Source organism: Lampetra fluviatilis, chromosome 3, assembly GCF_964198595.1.
Source record: "Lampetra fluviatilis chromosome 3, kcLamFluv1.1, whole genome shotgun sequence".
In the NCBI taxonomy this organism is placed as follows: Eukaryota; Metazoa; Chordata; class Hyperoartia; order Petromyzontiformes; family Petromyzontidae; genus Lampetra; species Lampetra fluviatilis.
In genome coordinates this window covers 32,994,898-33,020,261 of record NC_136277.1, presented here as the reverse complement: position 1 = coordinate 33,020,261, position 25,364 = coordinate 32,994,898, and the positions used below count along the sequence as shown (strand labels likewise).

The 25,364-nt window shown below is 44.0% G+C and overlaps 1 protein-coding gene across 1 annotated transcript; it reads left to right on the top strand.

The window, feature by feature from the left end:
* The first annotated feature begins 3,915 nt into the window (after positions 1 to 3,915).
* On the top strand, positions 3,916 to 24,287 carry LOC144931036 (DNA (cytosine-5)-methyltransferase 3B-like). Its single transcript, XM_078854919.1, has 14 exons — positions 3,916 to 3,952; positions 7,883 to 7,918; positions 10,109 to 10,266; positions 11,968 to 12,100; positions 12,892 to 13,002; positions 14,185 to 14,264; positions 14,793 to 14,902; positions 15,776 to 15,959; positions 18,182 to 18,266; positions 18,869 to 19,011; positions 20,206 to 20,272; positions 20,775 to 20,938; positions 22,581 to 22,657; positions 23,845 to 24,287. Exons 3-14 carry the CDS (start codon positions 10,114 to 10,116, stop codon positions 23,981 to 23,983), a joined length of 1,446 nt encoding a protein of 481 aa, XP_078711045.1. The 5' UTR covers positions 3,916 to 3,952; positions 7,883 to 7,918; positions 10,109 to 10,113; the 3' UTR covers positions 23,984 to 24,287.
* The last annotated feature ends 1,077 nt before the right edge of the window (positions 24,288 to 25,364 follow it).

The following is a 25,364-nucleotide window of genomic DNA, read 5'->3' as shown; positions in this document are numbered from 1 at the left end:
CTCTATCCCAGAGCAGCAATTCCGTCTCGTAAGGAACCAGCCGTGATGTGCGTAATCACTTTAAATAGTATTCTTAGGTTTTTTCGGTAAAGTCACGTAGGTAAAACATCAAAATTAATGAAAATAAAATAAAACAAAAATCACGACGTTTCGGAGGCAACACAAGTCTCCGTCATCAGGTGGGACCGTCACAGCCGAATTAGCTGCATCAAGTGATCAAAAGAATATGATTCCTTGCAGTCACGAAAGCTTCAAATCTAGAATCACTTTAAATAGATGAATTGTTAAATAAAGATAATACGTTATGTCGTCCCTTTAAATCCGCCGCATTCATTCAGCAGTGGGCTGATGATGGCTGGTGGTGGTGGTGATGATAAGGAGTTATATAGTTATATTGCGGACACTTTCACACTTTATCCGGGCAAATATTGCCGGCGGTACATTTAAACAAAGTGGCACAGTTTGTTACCGAAACAAACAGGTCATTCAGCGGCGGGTTTTTTTTTACATGACAGGTTAAGATTAAAAGCGCGGTGCAATTACATAACATTACCGCCACAAGACAAATAAAGACACTACATCGATTCACGTGTGTGACTTCCTTTGTTTGTTGTGGGCGTTGCACACACTCTCACACCCAACGCCTGCCCCCCCTACACCCCCCACGCCACCCCCCCAGCTAAGTGCATGGCCACCTGCAGTAGAGCACAAACACACGCATATGTCACCCAGACAAGAACACGCACGGGGGCAGGAGGAGGCGGGTGGGGAAGTGGATGATGGGACTTGCTGGGTGCCGGAGCCTCCGGCAGGAGACAGAGGAGTCAGTTGTGAGTGGAGAGAGAGAGCGAGAGAGAGAGAGCAAAAATATACTGCCCCAGAAACTATATCAATTATTTAAGAGTAATAAATATTCCCCGCGACTTTTATGGCCAGTAATTTATGTTGGCAGCTCGGCACCTCTTCCCTAATTGAAATATACGGGCGGCCGCAGGGAGACGGAGCGGAGTAGGGGCAGACATTTGAGGCGGCCTCCCCTGGGGTCAAACATCCCTCTCCGCACCCCCCCCCCCCCAAACTCTGCCCGCTCCTCCCCGAAACACCCCGTCCTCCCCCGTCCTCCATCACCCCCCATCATCAACACCCACGTAGTCTCGCCGCACAACACCCTTTGACACCGCCACATCGATATGATCGATGGAACACATACACACACATACACACAAGCCGGTGCGTGAGGCCACATGCAACGCCCCCCGCCCCAAACCCACGACTTTTCGGTCCATCTCACTTTCATTTACGCACACACAGCGCCGGTTATTCGCGGTGAGCGCAAATATTTATTATTTATTCCAAATTTATCATTGGTGTTATTTATGTACGCATCAGCCACCGCGCCGGTGGGAGGGAGGGGGTCGCTTCCTTATCCGTCTCTTGGCTTCGAGGTCCGGCATCATTTTGGGGCCGGTCTTCCCAACTTCAGACTCGTGTCCGCGGGGTGCCGCCTTGCTCTGCTCTCTCCGCTGCGTGTCGACGAATCGATTATAACAGCGAGATACACTTTGAGCGCGGGGAGGGCATTGGTTCGTTAGGGCAATCATTGTGGGAGTCCCCGAAGCTCTCACAAGCGGATTAGTCGGCGGAAAACGCACATGTTAGGTTCCCCTTTTAATTATAGCAAAGCTTAATTAATTGCAAGATAATATATCCATAAATTAGCAGCGAATTGCCAATGCACTGTTGCGTGTAGGCTGCCCCCCATACCGCGTTGGCCATGGGGGTTATATTTTGGTTGTTTGGCCATAACTTCACCATGCCGGTAAGTGCGGTTTGGGTGAAGTCGGAGAGGCTCAGGAGGGCTTCAGATATCACTCGGCACCGATATTAAACCGTGGCCGGCAATCACGAACATGGGTTTAGCGCACAGTGCAAGAGACTTTAAACGCGGCCAGTGAAGTCGACGTTCAATGTAGCAGCCCTTCTCTCCTCCAACCCGGAAAACTGGCAGTTCTCATTGGCTTATTGGAGGAGTCTTAAATTGCAGCTCAGCACAAAGTAAATCATTGTCCAGTGAACAGACGCACTGCACACGCCGGCACATTTCTGAGAATGAATGACACAGTCGGAGGGCTTTTTTGTGCAAAGGAGAGGAGGGTGAGTTGGGGGGTGGTGGTGGAAGGGGAAGGAGAGAGGGGGGTTAGTGCGACGTCTTTGCTCGTGCAGTGATAACGCCCGTGGGTTGTTTGGATGTGGACACAATTCTGAAACCTTGGGAGGCTTAGACCAGTTGTGGATGGCTAACGCGAGGGAATTCCATCCGTAAATGCCGCAGTCACGATGATAACAGGAGTCATGGTGTGCTGTTTATTTACTTGTACGTGGTGGAGCGATGGGCACAGTGGTTTAGTAGCGCGCGCAGTGCTCTACGGATTCAGGGCCAGAGCAAGGATTAGTGTCGAGTGATATGTGACCCTACTTCAAACCCCTCCCCGCCCATCCGATTGATTCACCAACCTGCACCAGCGTGGTGAAGTATGGTCAAAACAAACCGCACGACCAAAACAGGGCACGAAAAAAAGGTCTTCAGGCAAGCGGTTGATGCACAAGAGGATGTACATCCAATTGAGTTCAATGTAAACAACAATAATACTGTCTATCGATTTAAAGCTTTCGTGACTGCAGGGATTCATATTCTTGGTTCTTTCGGTAAAGTCACGTAGAAGGAACCAAGAATATCAATAATACTGTCTATCGATTTGTATTTACTTACGGCATCTATTATTTATTACAACTTATTAGCCAGAAAAAAATATACCACATTCGTGGGTGTCAAGACATTTATTTTCAGGAGGGTCCTGCCCCGTAATATTTGTTCAATGCGTTTTGCGGAGTGTTTAAAGGACGGAAGAGAAGTGGCTATTCTATGCTAGACCTCTTCTCAAGTCCATAATTATAATAAATATTGGAGGGCACACATCCCCCCCCCCCCCAATATTCAAATATGCTCAAAATATTGCTATAAACTAGATTCATGTTTATGCGATTGTGGTTATGTTTGTACTTTATTAATCCCTAATCGCTGCCATTACATACAATGAAATAAGAAAAGGTAAAAAAGAAAAAAACAGAGCAATGTAATACAATAGACTATTAGACATTATTGTTTAAAAAAAAAGTCCATCCGATGTGTTAGTGAATTTTGTAATATTTTAGGCAGGAAATTAGTTTTCAAATTACATTTTTTTTCTGGGGGGGGGGGGGGCCCAGACGGACACCATTGGCCTACTCTTCCCAGAGAAACCCCACCAGGCGTGTGAGGCGAGGTTAACACAGAGCCTGTAGAGTTGTAAATGAACCGTGGAATACAAAGGCAAATGTTTAATTGAAGTACAACGACAAAGGAAACATCACGCGCATTCTTAACCAGTGTGAGAAAATGCATCATCCAGGAGTGGTTAAGTCGGGGCATGTTCAGGAGCTTACTAAATGTAACTAATATTCTCGCACATAATCACTTGGATTACAAGCAACTGCAAAAACGTTCGTGTTTAATGAGACAATTCTGTTTAAGTATTATCTAGATTCTAGAATATAATTGAATTCTATATATCGACAGAATACATTTCTGATTGGTCAGTTCATCTGTGACGCTCTGGGAGCTACCAAGTGTGTACGTCTAAGGAGCAAACTCATTAAAACAAAACTTATGTAATATATCTCTCGCCGAGGACAAGAAATATAAAGGTGTGAAAATATTAAAATAACAAACATGTAAAAGCATTTGTTTTAATATTTGAAACGAACTTGCTGAAACGGGCAAAATAAAAGTGTTAAAAAATCACTCTGCCCACGTGGGACACCCCTCCTAGCGCAACGCGGTCAGGTCGAGTTGGTACAGTCCACGTTTGGCGGGAAACTCTCCTCCGCGCCATCTTCCATCTGGCGCGCCGTGGTTGTGGTTATTGTCATTTTAACTGCGGTAGTGGCTGCTCTGGTTGTGGTTATAATTGCGGATGTCTTAGGTTGTGGTTATAACGGGGTTAGTTGTGGTTGTGATTATAATGCTGTGGTTCAAACTATAATGTGGTTACAGTTGTGGTTCAAACTATAATGTGGTTACAGTTGTGGTTACTTTGCCGCTATTGTGGTTAAATTCTGACTCATGTGCTTGGGTGTAATGCGTTTATGGTGTGTATCAAAGTAGTATTGATTATGGGTTTAATGAGGTAATGTGGGTATGGTACTGGCTAATATGGTAGTTGTGGTTACATTGGGGATGTGGTTATAATGTTATGGTTGTGGTTACAATGTGGTTATGGTGGTTCGAATGTGGTTGTTATGTGGTTATATTATTGTTGTAGTTATGTGGTGTGCTTGGAATGTTTTTGTGGTTATGTTTTGTCGTTATATCTGAGATTCTGGCTGTGTGGTTATGTGGTGATTATAATGTGTAAAAACTTGTTATGGTGATTATATGGTTACAGTCGGGTAGTTGTGGCTATGGTTTTAATTGTGGCTTCATTTGTGGTTGTAAAATAGTTGTACAGCTGTCTTGGTAGCATGTATACATGTATTGATATTAATATTGTTGATTTTGATATATTGTTGATATTGGTTTGCCATTCATGTTGGTAGTGTTAACATGTCAAATAGTCATATCATCTTTATTCATGTTCACGTTCAGGCGTCTTGCAATGGATAGACTTCATCCTCACCATAGCAATGTAGATGGAAAGTGGGCCAGAAAGTGTAATTTGTAAACAATCCATATCGCGTTATATCCCACGCTGATGCGCAGGCAGTGCTCTTATATTTGTAAACATATATGTAGGCTTTCACGAACAATGTGATTCATCTTGATTTGAAGCTTTCGTGACTGCAGGGATTCATATTCTTGGTTCTTTCGGTAAGAAAATTTGAAAAAAGTCTTGCTGTGGATTTCACACCTGATGACGATTGCTTATGTTGCAGTCGAAACGTGAGAATTTTTATTGTTTTATATTTCTATCATTTTATTATTTCCCTTCTACGTGACTTTACCGAAAGAACCAAGAATATAATGTGATTCGTCGTTTCTTTTGGGTTAGGTCGTGTAAGTATTTCGATTTTTAAGTCGAACCCTCCACTACCTGACGGTTAAATGGAAACATGAATAAACAATGAGACTCATGATGCCAATTTCTTTGGCAATATATAATATTTAACTACATTCATAATCGCTTCAATAGCCCCTTCATTACTAAAATCATTGTACTAACGCCGTCGTGCCAGCTGAACACTTAACTAATTTCATAAGTACATTAAACAAGTAGCTGTTTAGATTAAACCAATTGATAATTTATTATAACAATGCTGACAATCTTTAACATGTATCACTGTGATTTCTGAATGTTAATCACCAAAAACATGTAATTAACCAATTAATTATTAACTAGAGTCACAATAGCATTAAACGTCCATCTTTATAATTAACCAAACAGTAAATAGATTCACCTTACATTAATCTAACATGCAATCACAACCAGTCAACCAACATTCAACTGGTTTTCCTGCGTGGCTGTCCTCATGTGATGGCACCTACTTACGAACCTGGATCGGGAACACTTCTTTTACGCAAGAGTTGAGCTTGTGTTAACATCTGATAATGTAATCTCCAGCGAAACGTAAAAGAAACTAAAAAAATGTGCTTGCTTTTTATTTAGGTTTTCTGAAAGAAAAAAACATTGCCCTTTGCTTTTGAAACAAATTTATTTGATTGGCTCTGTCGGGTGGTGGAGGGTTATAGTTAAAATTAACGTTAAACTCAAAATAGTCTAATGAATCGGTGCTTGTACATGTATATCACACAAAGTGTGCCTCCAGACTTTAAAACCTGTGGGCTAAAATTCTACGGAATCAATTGATTTGCGGTTTGGCAGTGAGTTTGCACAAGCAGCAATGGGCCCCCTTTGACATCAGGCAGCGAATAGTTTTTTTACTTAATGGCGACTGTTTCGCAGGACCAGTTAAGTCAACATTGACTCATTCGCGCGTGCATGTGGCCCCAACGTGCCAATCATCTATCTCACCAGCTGATGCCCTGATTCAACATCTGTTGAGTTTCCCAGTTTCTGCAGCAGGCAAGGGGGTTTTAGGCTTTCGTGGCAAATGAGCAACGATAATCTTTTCATCAATTCCCTCTTTTTTATCGATTATTCTATTTTGCTAAATTTTAAAAATGTGTTTTAAACACTTTCCAGCTATGCTTCAAATTGTTTGCACATTAGCTATTTCCGTCAGTAACGGGGGAAGGTGCACTATGGTTCCAAAAGATGAATATTAACAAAACTTAATGGATAAAGTTTGAATTTAGGGACTTATTCTATTGAAAACTTTCCACATTGATCAAATTTTATTTTTACTTGGAGACCCAAACCAGAGCAAAAAAGACTTGTGAAGTATATTAATGCATTCATCCTGACAGCTACCCGTTAACTTTCATACTACTAATTAAATACTTGGGAAGACACGCGCATTGAAAAGCATTACATATTCCATGCGTGTGCATGCTTTTTGTTAACATGTTTAATAGTTGATGTTTTTTTCTGTAATTGCTGTACTCTATTACCTACCAAGTTACCCTTGTAAATGACATAGGTTTGTCCAAATAGTTTATCATGATCATAGATAAAATATGTGTACATAATTTTAACAACTTAATATCTAAAGATCGTCGTGTTTCCCCATGATATATCTCGGTGAATTATCTCCTTGATTGGCTGACTTACATCAGACACCAGCTGCAGCTGGCAATGCTATATATTCCATGGTGGTGAGCTAACTTAAGTTCTTGGACAAGCTTTCAGCATGCGGAGCAAAGCGTCAGGCCGAACAACACGCTGTATCGCACAAAAACACATCCGAGAGTGATGCTGCCCAACCGATAAAACCTACACATCTAATTTAATTAACTGTTATGATCAAAATTAGAATGTTTTTGGGTTAGATCGCGTTATTTTTAAATGTGTCGCAGCCCTCCACCCAACACGGCCAATCGGTAAAAAATGTGTCACGTTGACAAAAAGTTCACTACTTGAGCTCACCGGTGTGTTGAGTGAATCCACAACATTTACAATTTTTGAGTACGACGCTGGTAATTACATCCAGCATTGGGCAATTTGCCAGAATAGTAGTGAACTATTTGTCTTTTGTCAACGTGACACATTTTTTATTGATTGGCCGTGTAGGGTGGTGGAGGGTTGCGACACATTTATAAATAATGCGATCTAACCCAAAAACCTATATTATGAATAATATTGGTCGCGAAAGCCTACATGTGAAACTGTTATGATCAACTTTTTTTCGATAAACCATACGTGGTTGAGTTTTATTCACCAAACTTGTTTTAGATAAAAGTATGCACAGAAAGATTAATTGCGTGAGTTTTCTAAAAAGTCGTGTGTATTTCGGTGATTCATTGTAGCAACATGTGAATTACGAATGTTTCTGTTTCAATCGCAATGGAAACAGGCAATGAGTTGGAGTGCTTCATGATAGTTTTACTCCACAGTACTTCCAACTGCCCACTTCCGTGTGCCCTCCCACCATTCCCTAAGCGTGCATCCCTAAGGGTGCGTCATCTTCCCTCATGCCATCCCTCCCTCTGGCAGCCCTTGGCCCGAATCATCCCCCAAACCCCCCAGATCACGTGAATATTTAGGATGCGATCATCTCCCAACTCACCCTGGCACACGCTAACCAGCTGATGGCAGCGTAACGGAGTCCTGTTACGTTTTGCAGTGGAATATGACATCACCCTTTTGTGGATGATAATTTCTTTGTCTTATAAAACATGTTTCTTTTCTAACAGTTTTTTATTGCCAATCTTGTCCAAAAACAACAGATCTGGGCACTGGGGCAATTTCTGGTGAGCCGTGTGGTAAGTTCCGCATCTTGATTTCAGAGGTTTTGGTAGTTTTATTGAAATTACGTGAAGTGTCAACAGAGGACATGTGGACATCGCATTTCCTCGCATACTGAGAAGTCGCCTGATGGCTGTGTGAACAACCCTGTTATTTCTTTTCATTACCACCATCAACTGTGATCTATCCACTGATGGACAAATGCTTCCCCAGGCATCTGCCGTGCCTCATGGTCTCATTGCAACTGTGACCTTGGCAGAGCTACTAAGGTGTTGTTTAAAGGTTTTATTTGATATGTAATATCACCCCATTCAAGGGGGTTACAAAACATCGTACAACATTTTTTAAAGGTAAAATTAGTTACATTGCGGAATGACAAATGCACTTAAGGGAAAGCAATGAGGAAGTAGGGAGTCTTGCATCCCTTCCTAAACACTTGATAGGGGAAGGAATGAGGGGAATGTGGAGTGACGATCTCAGCCTAGGGGCACCTGCCAAAGAGATTGATCAAGGGATTATCAGTGACTTTGTCTAACCTTGAATTGAACCCAAGAAAAATAACCCTTGATAGCAAAAGGCAGGCCTTAATTTCAATAAACAGGTCCCATGCCATGCATTAACAACGTACGTGCACTTTTACACACCTGTAAATGCATATTTGCAGAAACAACAACAGTGATAACCACATCTGCGTCACTTCTGCAAAACCACAAATATAGCGCTTCACATCTTCCCCTGCGCCAACCAGCGCTCTCGCCTTGAATTTCATTTCATTCGTACAGTAAAATCCCAGCTAGCGGATTTTGGATTTAGCTGCACCAGGTCTACTAAACAAAATTCTCAAATGTTTCATGCAATGTGTAAAAATAACCAAAAAAGCACAACAGTAGATCATTGATTTTTCAGCGCCGTATAATCGCATCATTATTTTAAATAGCTTATTTTTGCACATTCTTGTATAAGATGTTTTAGGTGTGTATATGTTTTTTAGAGTTTTAAATTTGGTTACTATATAAAATTGGCATGAACATAAATAGACGAATAAATATATTTCTGTAAAAAGCTACTGTACTGTACTTGCCACTCCAATCTCGACTGAATGGCGTGATGTAATGTACTGCGCTCTTGTTTCAACAACGTGTGTTTGACGATCGCCGGAATGATGCAGCCTTCAGACCGGTACGCCGAATTACACGTACTTTTCGCTGGATGGCACCGTATTTTTTTCTATTTTATTTTAGTTATTAGTCATGAAAAATGTATAAACACGCAGTATTTTCATTGTTTAAGTTGTATGTAGTGTATATATTATTTGACACTGAAATCAAGCTTGGCCACTTTTTTTGTTCACACACACTGTCGATCCCTAGACTGGTACAGCCTTTGGAGTTGTTTTGTCTGTTTTCGCCCGATCGGCCCGGGACTGCCGGATAATGTTGAAAGCTGGACAATCCAGTGCCGGACAACCGATGATCAACTTTATATACAATGATTTCAGATTTGAGACCTGGGCTGAAGCCACCATTAGCGTGTAAACGTGTGTACATTCACCTGCCTCGGCCGATGCGAGTTGCTTGAGGCGGTTCAATTCCTGTAAATTACCGCGTAACGATGGCCTGCCATCTGTCACCTTATCTTTAATTTTCTCCCTTGTTTTCTTTCTCCCGACACACGAACATTTGGAATACAATTATGCTAAAATCTTTCTCCCTGCAAGGGACTTTTCATCTTCATTGAGTGGCTCCTGTAAGCCAACGAAACCTTAACAAATTCATGGCATGTTTTGCATTAACTCTGTTAAACTCAACCTTCTGGTAAAGAGGGGGGGGGCACGATGATCCGTAAAGGTGATCCAATGTGAACCAAACTTTAATATAGCTTTATGTTGCTGCTAGGGACTTACCCTTTCTAAAAACGGTCAAATTTATCAAAAAGGGTTTCCCAAAACATGCAGACACAAACCACTGCCCAAAGGTTTCACCTCACCGTTCCGGCCCTGCTGGCTGAGGCGCGCCCACCCCGGCAGAGCTGCTATCCGAGCCCCGTGTCTCATCGTGGTCCACGGACGTACTGCTTCCTGCGTGGTTGGTGTGAGCGCGACCATTATTATTATCATTAGCAACGAAACACTAACAAAGACAAACGCGTGTATGGACAGTGTTATACAATCCATACGTGTGCTTGATTATTTCTTGTTTCCCAATCAGATGCAATGGGTGAGCAGGGTAATGCTGCACAGATTGCATCTCAACGCTGGTTCGGAGAAAGGCATGTGGAGCCTCGGTCTTCTATAGCCAAGCAGCGAGACGCCCCAAAGTCATGCGATTCTGAAGACCCCAAGGCCCTGATGCAGGATCGAATTCAGGCATGTTCCCACTTGACTATGATTTGACAACTAAATTAATAAGGACCATTTATCTTTTGTATAATGTTTAAGTCGTGCTGTTATTTTGTGGTGCCAATAAGTAAATTATTTGGCCTGAGCCTATTGCATAATTGTTTTTAAAGCGCTGGATCACAGCCATGCGCTACCACCACCACCACACACACACTGTTCACACTGCGGTGAAAACACAGCCACCTGCTGGGACCTTCTGATTTTTCACACGGGAGTTTTGTCAGCTTTGATAGCCTCTGACCCATCGCCACTTAAAGGGGATCAAGAACACAGGGTTCTGGCAGATGTTTGAGGGGAAATGGGGTCATGAACCACAATCCAGAATGGATTGGCTCTCCGTTCTGGCTGTGTGGCGACATTGGGGTGGATATTCATGCACTGAGAGCACTGGCTCTGGATTCCGCCAGTGGCTGTCTGTTAAGCACGTGATGATTCAGGAAATAAACTTGATTCTTAAGCTCACAATCCATAATTGTACTCTACTATGCTTAATGTGTGCAAACTAGGGATGAAATTAAGCCAAGTCTGTCTGGGTTGGTGACCTGGAAAATATTTAAACAACTGACACACCACATCCAGGAATCCTCTCGCAATGGTTGTGGCTGGAGTTGAGAAATACCGCCCTGGAGTGTCCGTGTTTGGTTATTGTGAGCAGGCAGCTCCCTCTGCAGCCAAAAGAGAGCATGGGGTTATTTTTTTACATCTTTGCCCAGGAAAGTGTCAACACATGTTTAAGTATTTTTTTTTACTCTGGTTATCGAGTCAATTTCTTTTTCACGAGATGGTTCATAATTTCTCAATTTACATGCTTTGATGCATCTGTTGTAATTGTGTAAAAACTATAACGTGATGTGTACTTCAAATCTAGATTTATATGTACTTGTACATTTTCAGTGGCACTCACAGCTTTGAGTCCTTGGCAGCCGTCCTGGTCACTCACCCATAAAGCCACATTTTGTTTCTTATCACCAGAAAGACCAAACCTCACCACACTAATTAGTATGGATTGGTAAAGGTGGGGAGCATAGACACAGGAGCAAAGTGGAGTACAACAATGCATTTTGTTGCACTGTCTACTACCCACAAAGTAGCCTGGCAGAAGCCTGCAACATTTGTTTTGTGCATGGTGGCTGCCCATCCAAGCACTATCCAGGCTTAACCTTGCTTAGGTTTCAAGATGGGCGCATTGCGGGTGATTGGGTAGGGAGTGAATGAACGAGATCGCTCTGTTTATTTCTCTCTGTGAAGACTGTGTGAGCTGTATTCAGCAGTAAAAAAAAGACTTATTAAGCTGTACCATGAAACATCCAAACTGGTACCCCATTTGTCTTTTAACTGCAACGTATCACAATAAACAATGTTTAAAGTAGGGTTTATGCTTCTCAGAAATAGAGGTAGAGTTTGGTTTGGAGTTAGGGTTTGGCTTGGAGTTAGGGCATCTCATTGGCTTCATTTTAAGTGCCTCATTCACAATCTCACGGCTCCAGGAAGGCCAATGTGTCTCCCATAATATACGTGTGATGAAACTGTTGCAGATGTTTACCATTCACTGTCACTTGACCAAGGACAATCAGCAGTACTGCTCCATGTAAGCCTAAGTGTTTAAATACCTTAATTGTGAGGTCCCGTGTGATATCGGTGGTATGTATTTTTTTGTTGATGCGTTAGGCACCGGTAGTTGGCGATGCGTCGTGCGGTCGTGGGAATCCTCTCCAAACTGCGACCCTTTCCCGACCGCCCGTGAACGGAGTGGAAGAGAAAGGCGTGTCGTTGTTGGCAGGACGACCGTGCCCATCAGCAGGTGAAGGCGCCAACCTCTCGGATACTGCGACCTCTCCATTATCCGAGTGTTGATCATCAGGGTTACGGATTAATTGTGTTTGTTTATAAAAAAATAATGAGAAATATTGGTCTCCAATGTCATGAGCGCCTTCTAACCCGCACTGGTTCTATTATTAGCTGCTGTTCCTCACTCGTGACTCAGTGACGATAACTTTACAAAACAATTAAAACAGGTGGTGAATTCTACTTCGGTAAATAATTAACAATAATAACGTACGTGTTTTTAATTATCTGTCTTTTTCCAAGGCCACCTCTCGCCCCGTTACCTTGGTTGTTTTAAAGTTGAGTAACTACAGTCTAGAGGTTAAAATAAATTTTCTATTTATAATGTGACCATTTTGTGGGTTTATTTTCACGAAAAAAATACAACTTTGAATTTAGAGCTTTTTGCCGAATAAAGCCCTTGCTACTACATCGTGTTGGTCATGGAGATTGTTTTACCACACATCACCACGCTGATGAGCACGGGCTGGTGACAGACGGGACAGCAGGGTAGACGGTGCCATTCATATTTCACTCGTCACTGATGTTAGCAATGGTCAGGAATGAAACTCAGAAGCGTAGTGCATGAACCACTGCACCACCGCTCCACCCGGATGCACGTATAGTGAGCTTAAAGATGTTGATCGGTGAATCGATGAACCGTTACACTTCTACGCCATATGCACCCTGGATTTTGTCTACTGGTCCAGCAGAGGGAACCTCTGCCGTCCCGTGTGCCGTTCTGTGTGCTCTCCTGCGTGCCGACAGGTGGAGCGACCGTACTGCTGCCAGTGAATGGAAGTGACGACCTGGGGAACACAGCTTGCTCCTTCAAACAGCAGCGCTTGCTCTGCGTCCCTTCACTAAATATAAACACAAGTGAGCAGTTCCAGCATCTGTACATACGTGTAGATGTACATGACACATTAAATGTGGGGAGTCCCGTTGTGTACTCCCCTCGGTGGTGAGATGTTAACTACCTTTCCTGGTATACAGGAGGTTGTGGGTTTGATCTCAACCCTGACACCTGTATATTTAGAGTTTGATTGTTCTTCATGTGGTAGTGTGGATTTTTCTTCGGGTCCTTCCTATTTTTCCCTCCACATTTAGAATCAACATACGTTGAGTATTTGGCTGCTATACATTTCCACAGGATACCCACTTTATTGAGCTATCATTTGTGACCAGGTCACTTCTCAAAAAGAGCTACATAGTTCCGTGGGGCATTGCTGGTAAAATAAAAAAAACCTTTCTTAATCTCCTTTTTTTCCCCTCTCGTTTTCTTTCCTGCCTATGATCACAACTGTTTTCTTATTATTTTATTGTTTCCGTTCTACGTGACTTTACCGAAAGAACCAATAATATGAATCCCTGCAGTTATGAAAGCTTTAAATCAAAATTTGTTTTCTTTAAGTTAATTTGTCTGTACCGTGCGTGGCAATGCCTTGATTTCCGGTTCTATTTTTCTACGTTTGTGTTGTTGCAAATGTAAATTAGATGAATAAAAGATGTGGGTAATAATTTGTGTAATTATATTACTTGGGTGTAATATGTCAATCAATGAGGACTCTTGGATAGAAATAATTTGTCCAACTCAATAAGGGAGAAATGCTCAAATACCAAAAGCACTCAATACATCCATCAATACTAAATAATTCATAAATACCACGGTGTCGGACTTGGACAAACTGACTTTTTCATCCATGCTAGGATGGTAATGGTGCACTCAGTTTTGAGGGTGTGTGTGTGTCAAATCTCTTTCATGTAGGGAAAAAAACATGCTTCATGAACCTATAAATAAGTACCTCATTTATATTATAAGGATGATTTTCACATTCACCATTAGACTGCCTAATATTCCGAACTGCATGTGTACAAGTTGCTTGGCTTTTTTCACATGCACATTTTTGTGATGCTTAATTAGAGAAGAGGGTATTGCCTGCAGAATATTAGCTGGTTTTTTTCCTCTTTAGGGCAGTGTTATTGATGAATGCGAGTATTTGTGATTTCTGGAATCTGTCGAGTGTCTTGTTTGACGATGATCTCTGTTGTCTGGGTCAGAGCTGTGCTTGGCCTGCGCCAGTGACAAGGTGGTCACTCAGCACCCGCTCTTCCCTGGCAGCCTGTGTCTCAGCTGCAAGGTGAATGCACCCGTTACCAGTCCGCAGCACACGGTGAACATTGAGCATTCTTACATACGCGTGTGTAAGTGTGCAGCCCTTTGTCAATCCTCTTCTCCATGGATGGGGATATTTTTTTAACCATACTTCAGTCGACTTGGTCAGGTGTGGCTGTGTGAGTTGCAGAGACCGCACAGATGGACGGACGGATGGACGTGCAGTGACATCACAGACAGATCTAGACAATTCCCAAGGGGGTGGAGAGATCCTAAAATATCAAGCTTTTTATGTAGGGCCCAGCATTTCTAATAACACTAATTATAACAAATCAATTAATTTTATTTAGTAATATGATTTAATAAGCATAATTTATTATTTATTCATGGAAAATTTTCAGTTGCGTTAAAAACAATATCGATCAAAAAAAAACATGAAATGAACATGAATAAAATACAAATGTTCGTGGTCTCAAGTGGGGGGTGCCATCACCCCCGTGGCCCCACTTTATTTCGCCACTGGGTAACATGTGTGTGTCTCCTCCACGTTTAGGTAAATTACGTCCTCTCCGTGTACCTGTTTGACGATGGATATCACTCGTACTGCGCCATCTGTGGCCGAGGGGTGGAGATCCTGCTGTGTGAGAGCGCCAACTGCTGGAGGTGAGCAAAACCAACGGCATTGGTGTCGGAAATGCAGCAATTATCTATCCAGCTATTTATTCACTGCTGGATAAAGGAGTCCACACGCTGCGCCATTCCACACGGTCCTGTGATGGAACATCTATCTCGCTCCTGTGCGTGGACACGTCTCATCGCTTCATCTCCCTGTTTTCCACCTCCGCTGGCTGTCGTTGTGTTGCCAGGCTCGATCGTCGGCTGCCATCCTGGACGTGTACGGAGGGCTTAATTTTTCTCACTTATGATGATTTTTTCCCGGTTGCTGGTAGTAGACTGGAGTAGGCACATCACAAATAGCCGCAGCCATAGCGAGAGGTATTCCAGATGTTGTGTTTTGGGTACGGAAATATTTTACACGTTGCCGAACACGGACAGATCCGGCTGCATTTAAGTCACTGGTAGATCTTGAGTGGCCATTGGGTCATGTGAAATTAACTTTGCGTGTGGTATCTGGGCCGCGGGCTGCAGTCCGTAGGTTCCCACCCCTCTTGCTCCACCATCGCCGATAATGCACACATTTTCTGTCAGGTAAATTAGTGTTTTTGGAAGTCTGCTGGATGACACGATAATCTTGTGGAGGTGTAATGTACGAGTGTAGCCCACTCACTTGTGAGCTCTCCAACCCTGGTTGCACTCACAGGACGTTTTGACGGACAGAATTTACAATAGTTCCCTGGTCTGTCGTAGCGTTCTGTGAGTGTAACCAAGGATAGAGAGCTCACAAGAAAGGTGAGTTGGGGCTACACTCGTACATCACCATTTTCTGTGTCGCCGGCCGGAATAGACCCGGGTAAATTGAATCCCTGTGTGTACGTGTGTGTGTGTGTATTTCTATGCTACGCACCCCCCACCTAGGGTGTTCTGCACGTGCTGCATGGACCGGCTCCTGGGCCTCGGGACGGCACGCAGGGCCAAGGCCTTGCATCTGTGGCAGTGCTACCTGTGCCGGCCGCTAGAGGACGGCAGTCCGCTGAGCCTCCGCCATGATTGGGCCCTCCGCCTCCGAGACCTCATCACCGACGAAGGGGCCGTCGGAGAGGTGCGATCTGCGCCACTTTGTCTTTCTGGAGCCGTGCCGGGGCGGAGGCCGCCCCCACCTCAACCGGCGGTTAACGAGCACGTGGGAGTCCTCCTAACGAGGCAGGGGTTGGAGTGTTGAGGTCGAGGGGTCATCGCGGCTAATGCTGTCGACGTAGTAGCATTCACTTCCATTTGCTTCCTTCTGCTCGAACATCGTAGTTGTTGCGAAGTCGAGATCTGACCTCCATGGTCTGATCTTCTTGTATACCGGCCTCTGGCTTTAGGTCTCTCCCTTGCTACATAATAAGCCCACAAAGGAGCCTCCGTTTCCTGATTATCATAATTATACTTACAACTCTTTTTGCTGTGTTCTATTCCTAACTTCCAAGTTGCGTAACCTACCCATTAGTGCAGTACTTGAGGAATATTTTCGATCTTGCAACAACACTGTTCATTTTTATCACCTGCAAAGGTGAATTCTTATTTTTTTTTATGTTATTATTGGATTATGTTAAGGTGTGTGTTAATGTGTGGTGTGACAAAGGTATTTAAAGGTCCTATTCAGGCCTAATTAAGGAAAGTTTCCACACCCCTGGCCCCTAATTATTTTGATTATTTATAATTATACAACAGAAGGAAGCTGCAGTGAGGTTTTAGCGACATCCGCAGCATTGTCGTGATCCAAATTTCCCAAATTCAAAAGATCACCTGCAACTTACTCACCATAGCAATCATCGCCTCCCTTTTGGCAGACAAGCTGGTGTTGAGTCACCCGTTGTGCCACACAGAGGCAAGCTGTCATTACGAGGTCCCCTCGTCTTTTCTCAAATTTTCACTGATTTTATTTCTTCATGTATCTCATCGAAAGAACGATAAACAAAAGTTAAGCGGGGGTAACGTAAGCTTGTTGACATATGGAATGCACGTGCGCATGAAAAGATGAATGGTAATGACGTTTCTTTGTATTGGCAATTTGGAACCAAGATGTGAGGTTAATGGAACTGTAGTCCCTTTGTAATCACTTCTCCAGGGTTGATATAAAGTGCCCATATAGACATTTTGTCACATGGCATAGGAAATATTACACAGAATAGGTAATTATAGCGTGCTCATTAGGTTAATGGCGCCTTCATGGTCCGAGTCGAGGAGGGCACGAAAGAGAAATATGCGCCGAAGCAAAATAAATTAGTCCCTGTGACTTTAATTGACCGCCGGTAAATATTGTTCGAAGTTTGTACTGCGCTGCGCCTGAGCCTCGCGTCTCTGCGAAAATGTGGAGAATAAAATCGGCAAAACCACCGGATTGTAGAGTAGGTCGTAACATATGTTGCATCGTGCATCTGCGTCGCTTTTCGTGTTCCGCTGTACAGCTCACCGACGGTTTTTCGGGTTGTACTGCGCGTTGTTCGGCACGATTTCCGATGTTTCTCTCCAAGCACATGACCAATTGTGGTCAAATGACTTAACACGAATGGATACAATCACAGTGGCATCATTCCCTACTGGCAAACTATACCTGTCTGTGATACATAGCGCTTACGTGATAGCCTACATATGAACCTTATGGCGGTACCCCGGGGTACCATCGTATCCCGGCTCTCGCATAATGTCCGTGATGCAGTAATTTTTAGTCTGTTGATGGTCGGCGATGCGGCAATCTAATCATCTCGACGAGCTGTACACGATGCTCTATGGTGCATACCGCGAGCCTTCAGGGTTTCAGCACAATCATCCTCGCTGCGTTTCGACATCGCGGAGTAGCACTGATTACGGATTGATTGGTACCCCAGTCGCGGAGTTAAGTACACCCCTGGAAAAAATAGTGTCCCAGAAATAATATATTTAATTGCCTCGGCTATTTTGTATTATTTGGTACCCCGGGATACTGCCATAATGATCATATGTACAATGGCAGATGCGTAAATTTGGTTTTATGCTCTGCTGAAATGGCCCTGAGAAGGCCCTTAGCCTTTCAGTTACGGTTCTGCCGAGGTTTATGACATTAGTTCGTGTTTGGAAAACACTTGACAGGTGGGCCATGTGAAAGTTGCAATCTCCCACCATGCTCACCTCCGATTAACATGGTTGGCTGCGTATGGTGGGAAGGAAGTTTAACATACGTACATAAGAATGGTGTACATACAAAACGTACAACCTGCATTTTAATTGAGTCATTAGTGTCGTGGCACTTGCAAGGTGTGTGTGTGTGTGTCGTATTAGCCAGTCCGTGTGTTCTGGCAGGAATCTCGCCCACTCCTCCCACCGCTGGTACCGGCGAAGAAGGCGGCGGTCAGAGTGGTGACGCTCTTCGATGATAACAGCGCAGGTGAGTACTCGTCTTACGTAACCTTTGTGATTTCACCACGGTTGCACCTTTTGACAGATGCATCTGCACGGAGGTTTCTGTAATAGATAACAGAGTCTACACATTTGTTGAATTGAGCAGGTTTATTATAAGGACTAGGGGAGGGGGGGAAGAGATGATGAGATGGAGTTTCGAAGTGGAGCAGTACAAGGAGTGAAGCAGGAAGAGAAGTGTTGTGACCTGTAGTGTGGTGATTGAATACAGTATGAATAACAATGATTAAATTCATGTTAATTGTGTGTAACCAGGTGAGAACTCAAATAACCAGGATAGTCTAATTTACATGAGTGACCCGAGTCATAAGAATGGCAAAAGCATAAGATAATATAAAGTACAGGAATTAAGCTATTTATACTAGAAATGTGTGAAATAAACGACTAAGTGGAAATCACAGCAAGAATAACTGGGATACAGGAGAAATTGGAAAAAAACTGAAAAATAACCTGGACATGGTTATTGTCAGGGTTTGGTAATTGAATGTTCGTCTGTTTAAATTGTTATTTCTTCTTCCTCGGCATCGCGTACGGCAAACTGGGGTCCGTGCGATTGTCGTTGCCGCGCAGCCTGCAACGCTCTGAGAGACTTCGATGGCTTGATCGCCCGCCATGTCCAGTGCCGCCTGAGCAACAACCGCATGAAGGCGATGCCCACGATAGACCGCGGCCAAGTTATTCACACGGACGTGAGCACCATCACCGGGAAGCACGTGAGTAGTGGGCAACAGCAATGGGCAGCAGTAGTGGAATGGCAGTCCCTTTGGGGGGAACCCTCGTTTTTTTTCTTTGCTCGGTAATTTTCCAAGTGCGATCTTGGCCAACCTGTCAACTTTACGTCGGAAGTAAAAAGATGAATCCAGGGCACGTGGGGTAACTGATTAAATAAAGAAAAGTTGCAGCCCTGCAATTACTTTGTGCCACTGTTGTCAGAAGGGCCTCCACTAGAGGGAGCTCTGGAGAGCTTGACAGCTCTCGGGAGCTCAAGAGACCTTCCTCTAGAGCAACGGTCCCCAACCTTCTTGGCACCAGGAACTGGTTTCGTGGAAGACAATTTTTTCATGGACCGGGGGGGTTCATCATTGGGTCTTTCCCCCTTTTCAAAGAAGCTCTCCAGCGACGTTTGTTTTTTTTTACTCATTTTGGCTAGGGTTAGCTTGTGGGCTTACCAAAACTGTGACTGAGACAAGTGCGCATTGCGGGAAAGAGGCGTGGACGGAAGTGGTAAATAATAAAACGATGGGCGGGCCACGTGCGGACTCACCGCTCTCACCTCCTCCTGCTGTGCAGCCCGGTTCCTAACAGGCCACGGACCGGTACCGGTCCGCGGCCTGGGGGTTGGGGACCCCTGCTCTAGAGGGTATCTGCTTTATTCTTCCACGGTGGATAGAGATACTGGAAGAGATGGGAGTACTCACACTTTACCCCATTGCACACGCGATCTGCCGATCAACTGACTGCGAGTTACCTATGTATAGTTTAACACGTAGGCTTTCGCGACCAATATTATTCATAATCAACGTTTTTGGGTTTAGATCGCGTTATTTATAAATGTGTCGTAACCCTCCACCACCCGACACGGCCAATCAGTAAAAAAGTGTCACGTTGACAAAAGACAAATAGTTCACTGCTTTAGCCCACCGGTGTGTTGAAGCGTGAAACCACAACATTTACAATTTTTGAGTACGACGTTTCGCTGGTAATTGCATCCAGCATCATCGGGCAATTCGCCAGAATGGTGAGGCTCTGCTCTGGCTCCCGGTCTTATATAGAGCAGCAGTATAGCCCAGTGTGCTAACCATTAAACCAGGGCAGCCGCCCATTATTATGAATAACAGAAATTATCAATTACAGTGCGACAGAGGGGAGTGCCGCTGTTTGTGAAAAGTTTTGTGTGCTCTGTGCAGGTCCAACAGTGGGGACCATTCACGCTGTTGCTTGGAGGACACTGCCTTCTTGAAGACGACACTGGCGGTACGACCCCACGGATAGCACTCATTTCATGGCTGTCAGTCACCTCTCTTTCATTCTTCTATCACTACTACCACGCTTGCTGTTTCTGTGAACTTCACTGATTGATTCCTTCACCCATGTTGAGGACATGGGCTACCAGACTGTGTCCAACCCTCGTTGTACTTTCTGTTCATTTCCTCGCACTGCTCCACTTTGGAATTCCCTCCTCGCATCGTCTTTTTCATAAATTCTTATAACCTTGCTCGGTTCAAGAAACGCATTAACTCATCTATCACACCTTCAATTGTGCTGTTTGTTGCTACCAGCTTGGCATGTTGGGCCTTTGGGCCTGTGGTCAGCAACCGTAATATGAAAAACCAAAAACCTCTCACTATGCCTGTGGCTATTGGACACATGCCATCTTACTCCAGTCTTTTACGAGCAACCCAGAAAACATTCGGTGAGAAATGAAGCCGGAGCCTTACGTCGTCCCCCACCCGCGCTCTTCAAATATTTCCCACAGAGACATTGAATCGTTTCTTCTACGAGTTCTTCCACCTGGTGCGGATGACTCGGCCGGGGGAGCACGAGGCGCGTGCCAGGCCCTTCTTCTGGCTGCTCACGGTCCTGGAGGCGGAATGCTTCTGTGGCCCCATGAATAACCAAGAGATCTCACGCTTCCTGGCAGTAAGGCCTAGCAAGTCCTCCTCTACCAATCTTAATCTCTAACCCCCCTCCCTCTCTCTGCCTCCGCCCCCCCCCCTCTGTCTATTTAAGGCCACCCCACAGAGACGATCACCCCTCTCTGTTACCTGTGTTGCTCTCGCTATGTATCTTGGTGATATCTGTCTGCTAATATGTCTGTCTATAGTTTTCTGGTTAGATTTTATGTCGCTATTTCATTATACCTGATGATGATTGCTTGTGTTGCAATCGAAACGTCGTATTCTATTATTTAATTTAATTTATTATTTTATCTTTAGACGTGACTTAACCGAAAGAACCAAATAATAATTCCTGCAGTCACGAAAGTTATAAAATTAAGATTGAACCACTTTTACGGGGAAGTTTTAAGCTTATCTTTTTTCTCTCTCTCTGGCGACTTGTTTTCTCTGCCTGTGTCCTCTTTAGAATGTTCACACTTAAATTCTAACTTAGCAATCTTTGAAATACGTAATCAACCAGGCTATGCGTTAATTGTGTGTTGACCGACCCTCTGTGTTGTATTACATTACATTTCGATATTTTACTAGGTTATTTAATTTTAGTGTGTCTTTCTCCTGATTTTCAGGCTTGCTTGCCGTGTCATCGTACTTGCAGCATCACGTCTGTTGACCACTCATTGATATGCTAATTTTTTCTCTAACCCCCCTCCCTCTCTCTGCCTCCGCCCCCCCCCCTGTCTATTTAAGGCCACCCCACAGAGACGATCACCCCTCTCTGTTACCTGTGTTGCTCTCGCTATGTATCTTGGTGATATCTGTCTGCTAATATGTCTGTCTATAGTTTTCTGGTTAGATTTTATGTCGCTATTTCATTATACCTGATGATGATTGCTTGTGTTGCAATCGAAACGTCGTATTCTATTATTTAATTTAATTTATTATTTTATCTTTAGACGTGACTTAACCGAAAGAACCAAATAATAATCCTCCTCTACCGTGCCGCACTCATACATTATTTTTTTTTCATTACTATTATGACTTCTTCACCCAGGAAGCCTCACTGGGACTTTTTTTCAGAGGGTCCTGCCAAGTTTTTTGTTTGCAATAGGAGATTATTTTGCTGCTATTTGTAATCCCATTTCAGTAATTTTCATTGGGATGTTTGGCCAATACCAGTTACTTTTTTTTTGCTCTGGGAGGAAACCAGAGAACCCAGAGGAAACTCACGCAGGATAGGAGGAGAATAAACAAACTCCAAACAGAAAGGCGCCCGGGCCGGGAATTGAATCCAGGCCCTTATTTCTGTGAGGCACAAGTGTTACCACTACCCTACCCTGCTTCCCATATGTCATTATCATTTGTGGGAATGTTCTTTTTAAGTTTTGGAATACGCCACTGTTCCCATCCTCACACCTCCCTGCATTACCTGCACCCCCACCTGCTGTGTCGAGCAACTGTGTGGTGAACAATTCCAACAATGGAACTAGTGGTGAACAACGCTCCACTGTCACTCATTCCCTGGACTCATCTCCGAAATTCACTCCGCATCGCCCGAAGCTCTTGACTGGATAACAAAAATTAGCATTCTGGTAAAATGTCGTTTTTCCTTCATACGGCATCACCATTGTCATCCTCGTGAGCTGCACCTGTTGTCTTTCCTTCAGATGCCACCCGTGGAGATTTTCTCCTCGCACAGGCAGGTGACCTGCTACATGTGGGGAAACTTGCCCTGCCTGGACAGGTGAGATAAATAATGAAAGGTAAAGCTAAAGATGCATGCCTGAATTATCTTGCTCATGCCATTGTTGGCAGAAGGGCCTCCACTAGAGAGGACTCTAGAGCAGTGGTTCCAAACCTTTATGGACCCACCGGACCCCACTATCAACTGTCAAAAAGTGATAAATATGGTACTCTCTTCAAACTATCTGCAACAATTTCGCAGACCACTTGAAAGCTTTATCACTAGTGGTCGGCAGACCACAAGTTTGGAACAACTGCTCTCCCAAGGATATTTTGTCTTACTCTTGCACGTTGGCCAGACAACTTGGAAGAGGTTGGAGTACCCACACTTTACCCCACCACATGTGACTTGCCGATCGGCTGCGGTGCACCGATTACTTGTTAGGAGATGGTAGCCGACAGTCCAGCGTGCAAGTGATTATGCCGCAGCAAGTAATTCACCAGATGAGAAATATTCACTCAGAAATTCCTCAATGAGGGATCCAGACAATTTTCCAAGGCGGCTCTGCTGCTTGATTTTTGAGTGAATTTCTCTTTGAAGCACAGTGCAATACGATGTGTTTTTCACTTGTTTTTTGCATTAATATTTCTGAATCTATTTTCGCAATTTCAACCATTTTGACCACAAATTCCCTGTGCGTTACATCGTCACGAGCCACGGTCAATCAACTGTTGTTTGAAGGCCTCCACAAGCTGCCACCATTTCTCACGCTCCTGTGATATAATGAACAAGAATAATGATGAAATCAACTCGAGTTGTGCTGGGTTGGTTTTTTGACATCGCATGTCGTGAGATGTGCTGCCGGTTTGGGGGAGGGGGCCTTTTTTCCCAACAGTCGATTGTCCCATGGTGAATGATGAAAATTTTGATGAACAATTTGAATGTTTAGCTTGGAATTTGGATGAAAAAATCTTAATGTTTCAACATTATTACACTGCGGTGGATCTAGATACATCCCAGGGGGGGGGGGGGGGAGAGATCCAAAAGAATGTTCATTTAAAGAAAATAGGACCCTACATTAATAATAATAAACATTGAAAGTATTTGTTCTGGTAAATATCAGTAAAATATCATTCGGACAGCGGCGCGGGAGGAGATGGGGGGGGGGCAATAGCCCTCCACCCAGATCCACCACTGCCCACTCTGATATAGGAAATAAAAAATTGCTGTTCCTGCTGCTGCGCCAGGATTTGTAACTTCTACGGAGACCTGGAGCTGGAGCCACAAGAATCCTGGCAGGAGGATCTGGAAACCAGCTGGCACCTGGCATACGAACCCTTGCGCCGGGCGCTTGCCCCCCTCCGTGATTATTTTCGCTTTGAGTAGCCGGCATTTGCGTGAAGCGGCGAGCGGACATTCTGCAGCCAGGAGAAAAGAATGCTTGCGCATCGGTGCGCCAAGAAATTAAAATTACAGTGTGGTCTCAGTTGGAGAAAATCCTCGTCTGTTTACATCGTCACCATGTTTCTGTTGAATATTGCACGTTTTTGTATCTGAATGTTTGTTATTTTTACCATGATCAGTATGAAAAGAATCTGCCCCAGCCACCTTGTGTTGCAGGGAATTTTACATCTACCTTTGATTTAACATTGATATGTTTGTGCAATGTTTTTGATTGCTCATGTGGTACAGTTGTTTTTAGTTTAATTTCTATTTGCTTCAACTGTATTTTGTATGGTATTGGTGACCCAGGTCACCCTTGCAAATGAAATGATCCTGGCATCTGGAGTTCTCACCTTTAAACAATAAACTGATACTTGAACTTGAAATTCACAATTCTAAATCGTCTTGACACGACACCGTACAAAAAGCATGGTGTGAATTGGAAGAGGAACGAGGAGTGTTGTGATCAGAAAAGATGGGTAGAGAAAAAAAAACAATCTCTAACAAAGGAACTAAGAACTACAACAGCAGGCTATGCAGTATGCAGTAGGATCGGAACATGAGAGCACTAAGCTATTGCAGTCATACAAAATGGATGCTCGGCAGAACTTCATATCTACCCTGTAACATGACCTTGTTTAAAGACGGCGACGGCATAGAAAAACCTAGTGGGGGAGGGGAGCCGGGGGGGAGAACGACAGTCAATAACTTGATTATGAAAAGGAGGGTTTTGGGGTGGGGGGGAGTGCTCAGCCACCTTCGTATGGCGCTTTTTCATGTCGCTGGGAAAAAAATAAAACCGGGCCGCTACCTGGCAGCAGTTGCAGTGTTTGCGGAGCAAACGCGAGTGTCGTACCTGCAGATGTGACGCCATTACATTTGCAATTCCTCCTTGCTCGAAAATATGACGTCATTGTCTGCCCCCCTCCCCGTGCTCGCACGCTCACCGAGACAACCTCGAGACTTTATTTGCAGGAGGCTGCCTCCTACATTGGGATGTTTGGACAATTTTTGATTCATGAGTGTTTTTTGGCTTCCAATGTGTGAGAGGACACTGGCGTATCCCAGAGAACACCCACCACGCATACACGGGGGATCGACTCTCAAACGTCATTATTATTTGTTCACATTCATTGAAACGTGTTGATTTGTATAATTTACTCACTTAAACTTCTCGGGGGGGCGGGGGGAGTAGTTTTCCTGGGTCTAAGCACTATATATTATGTACTTTGCACCAAAGGCCATGGTGTCCGGTCTTATTTCCACCACCCTGGAGTAGATGTTTGAAAAACACCCATTAAATAATAACAGCACTTGGCTTGAA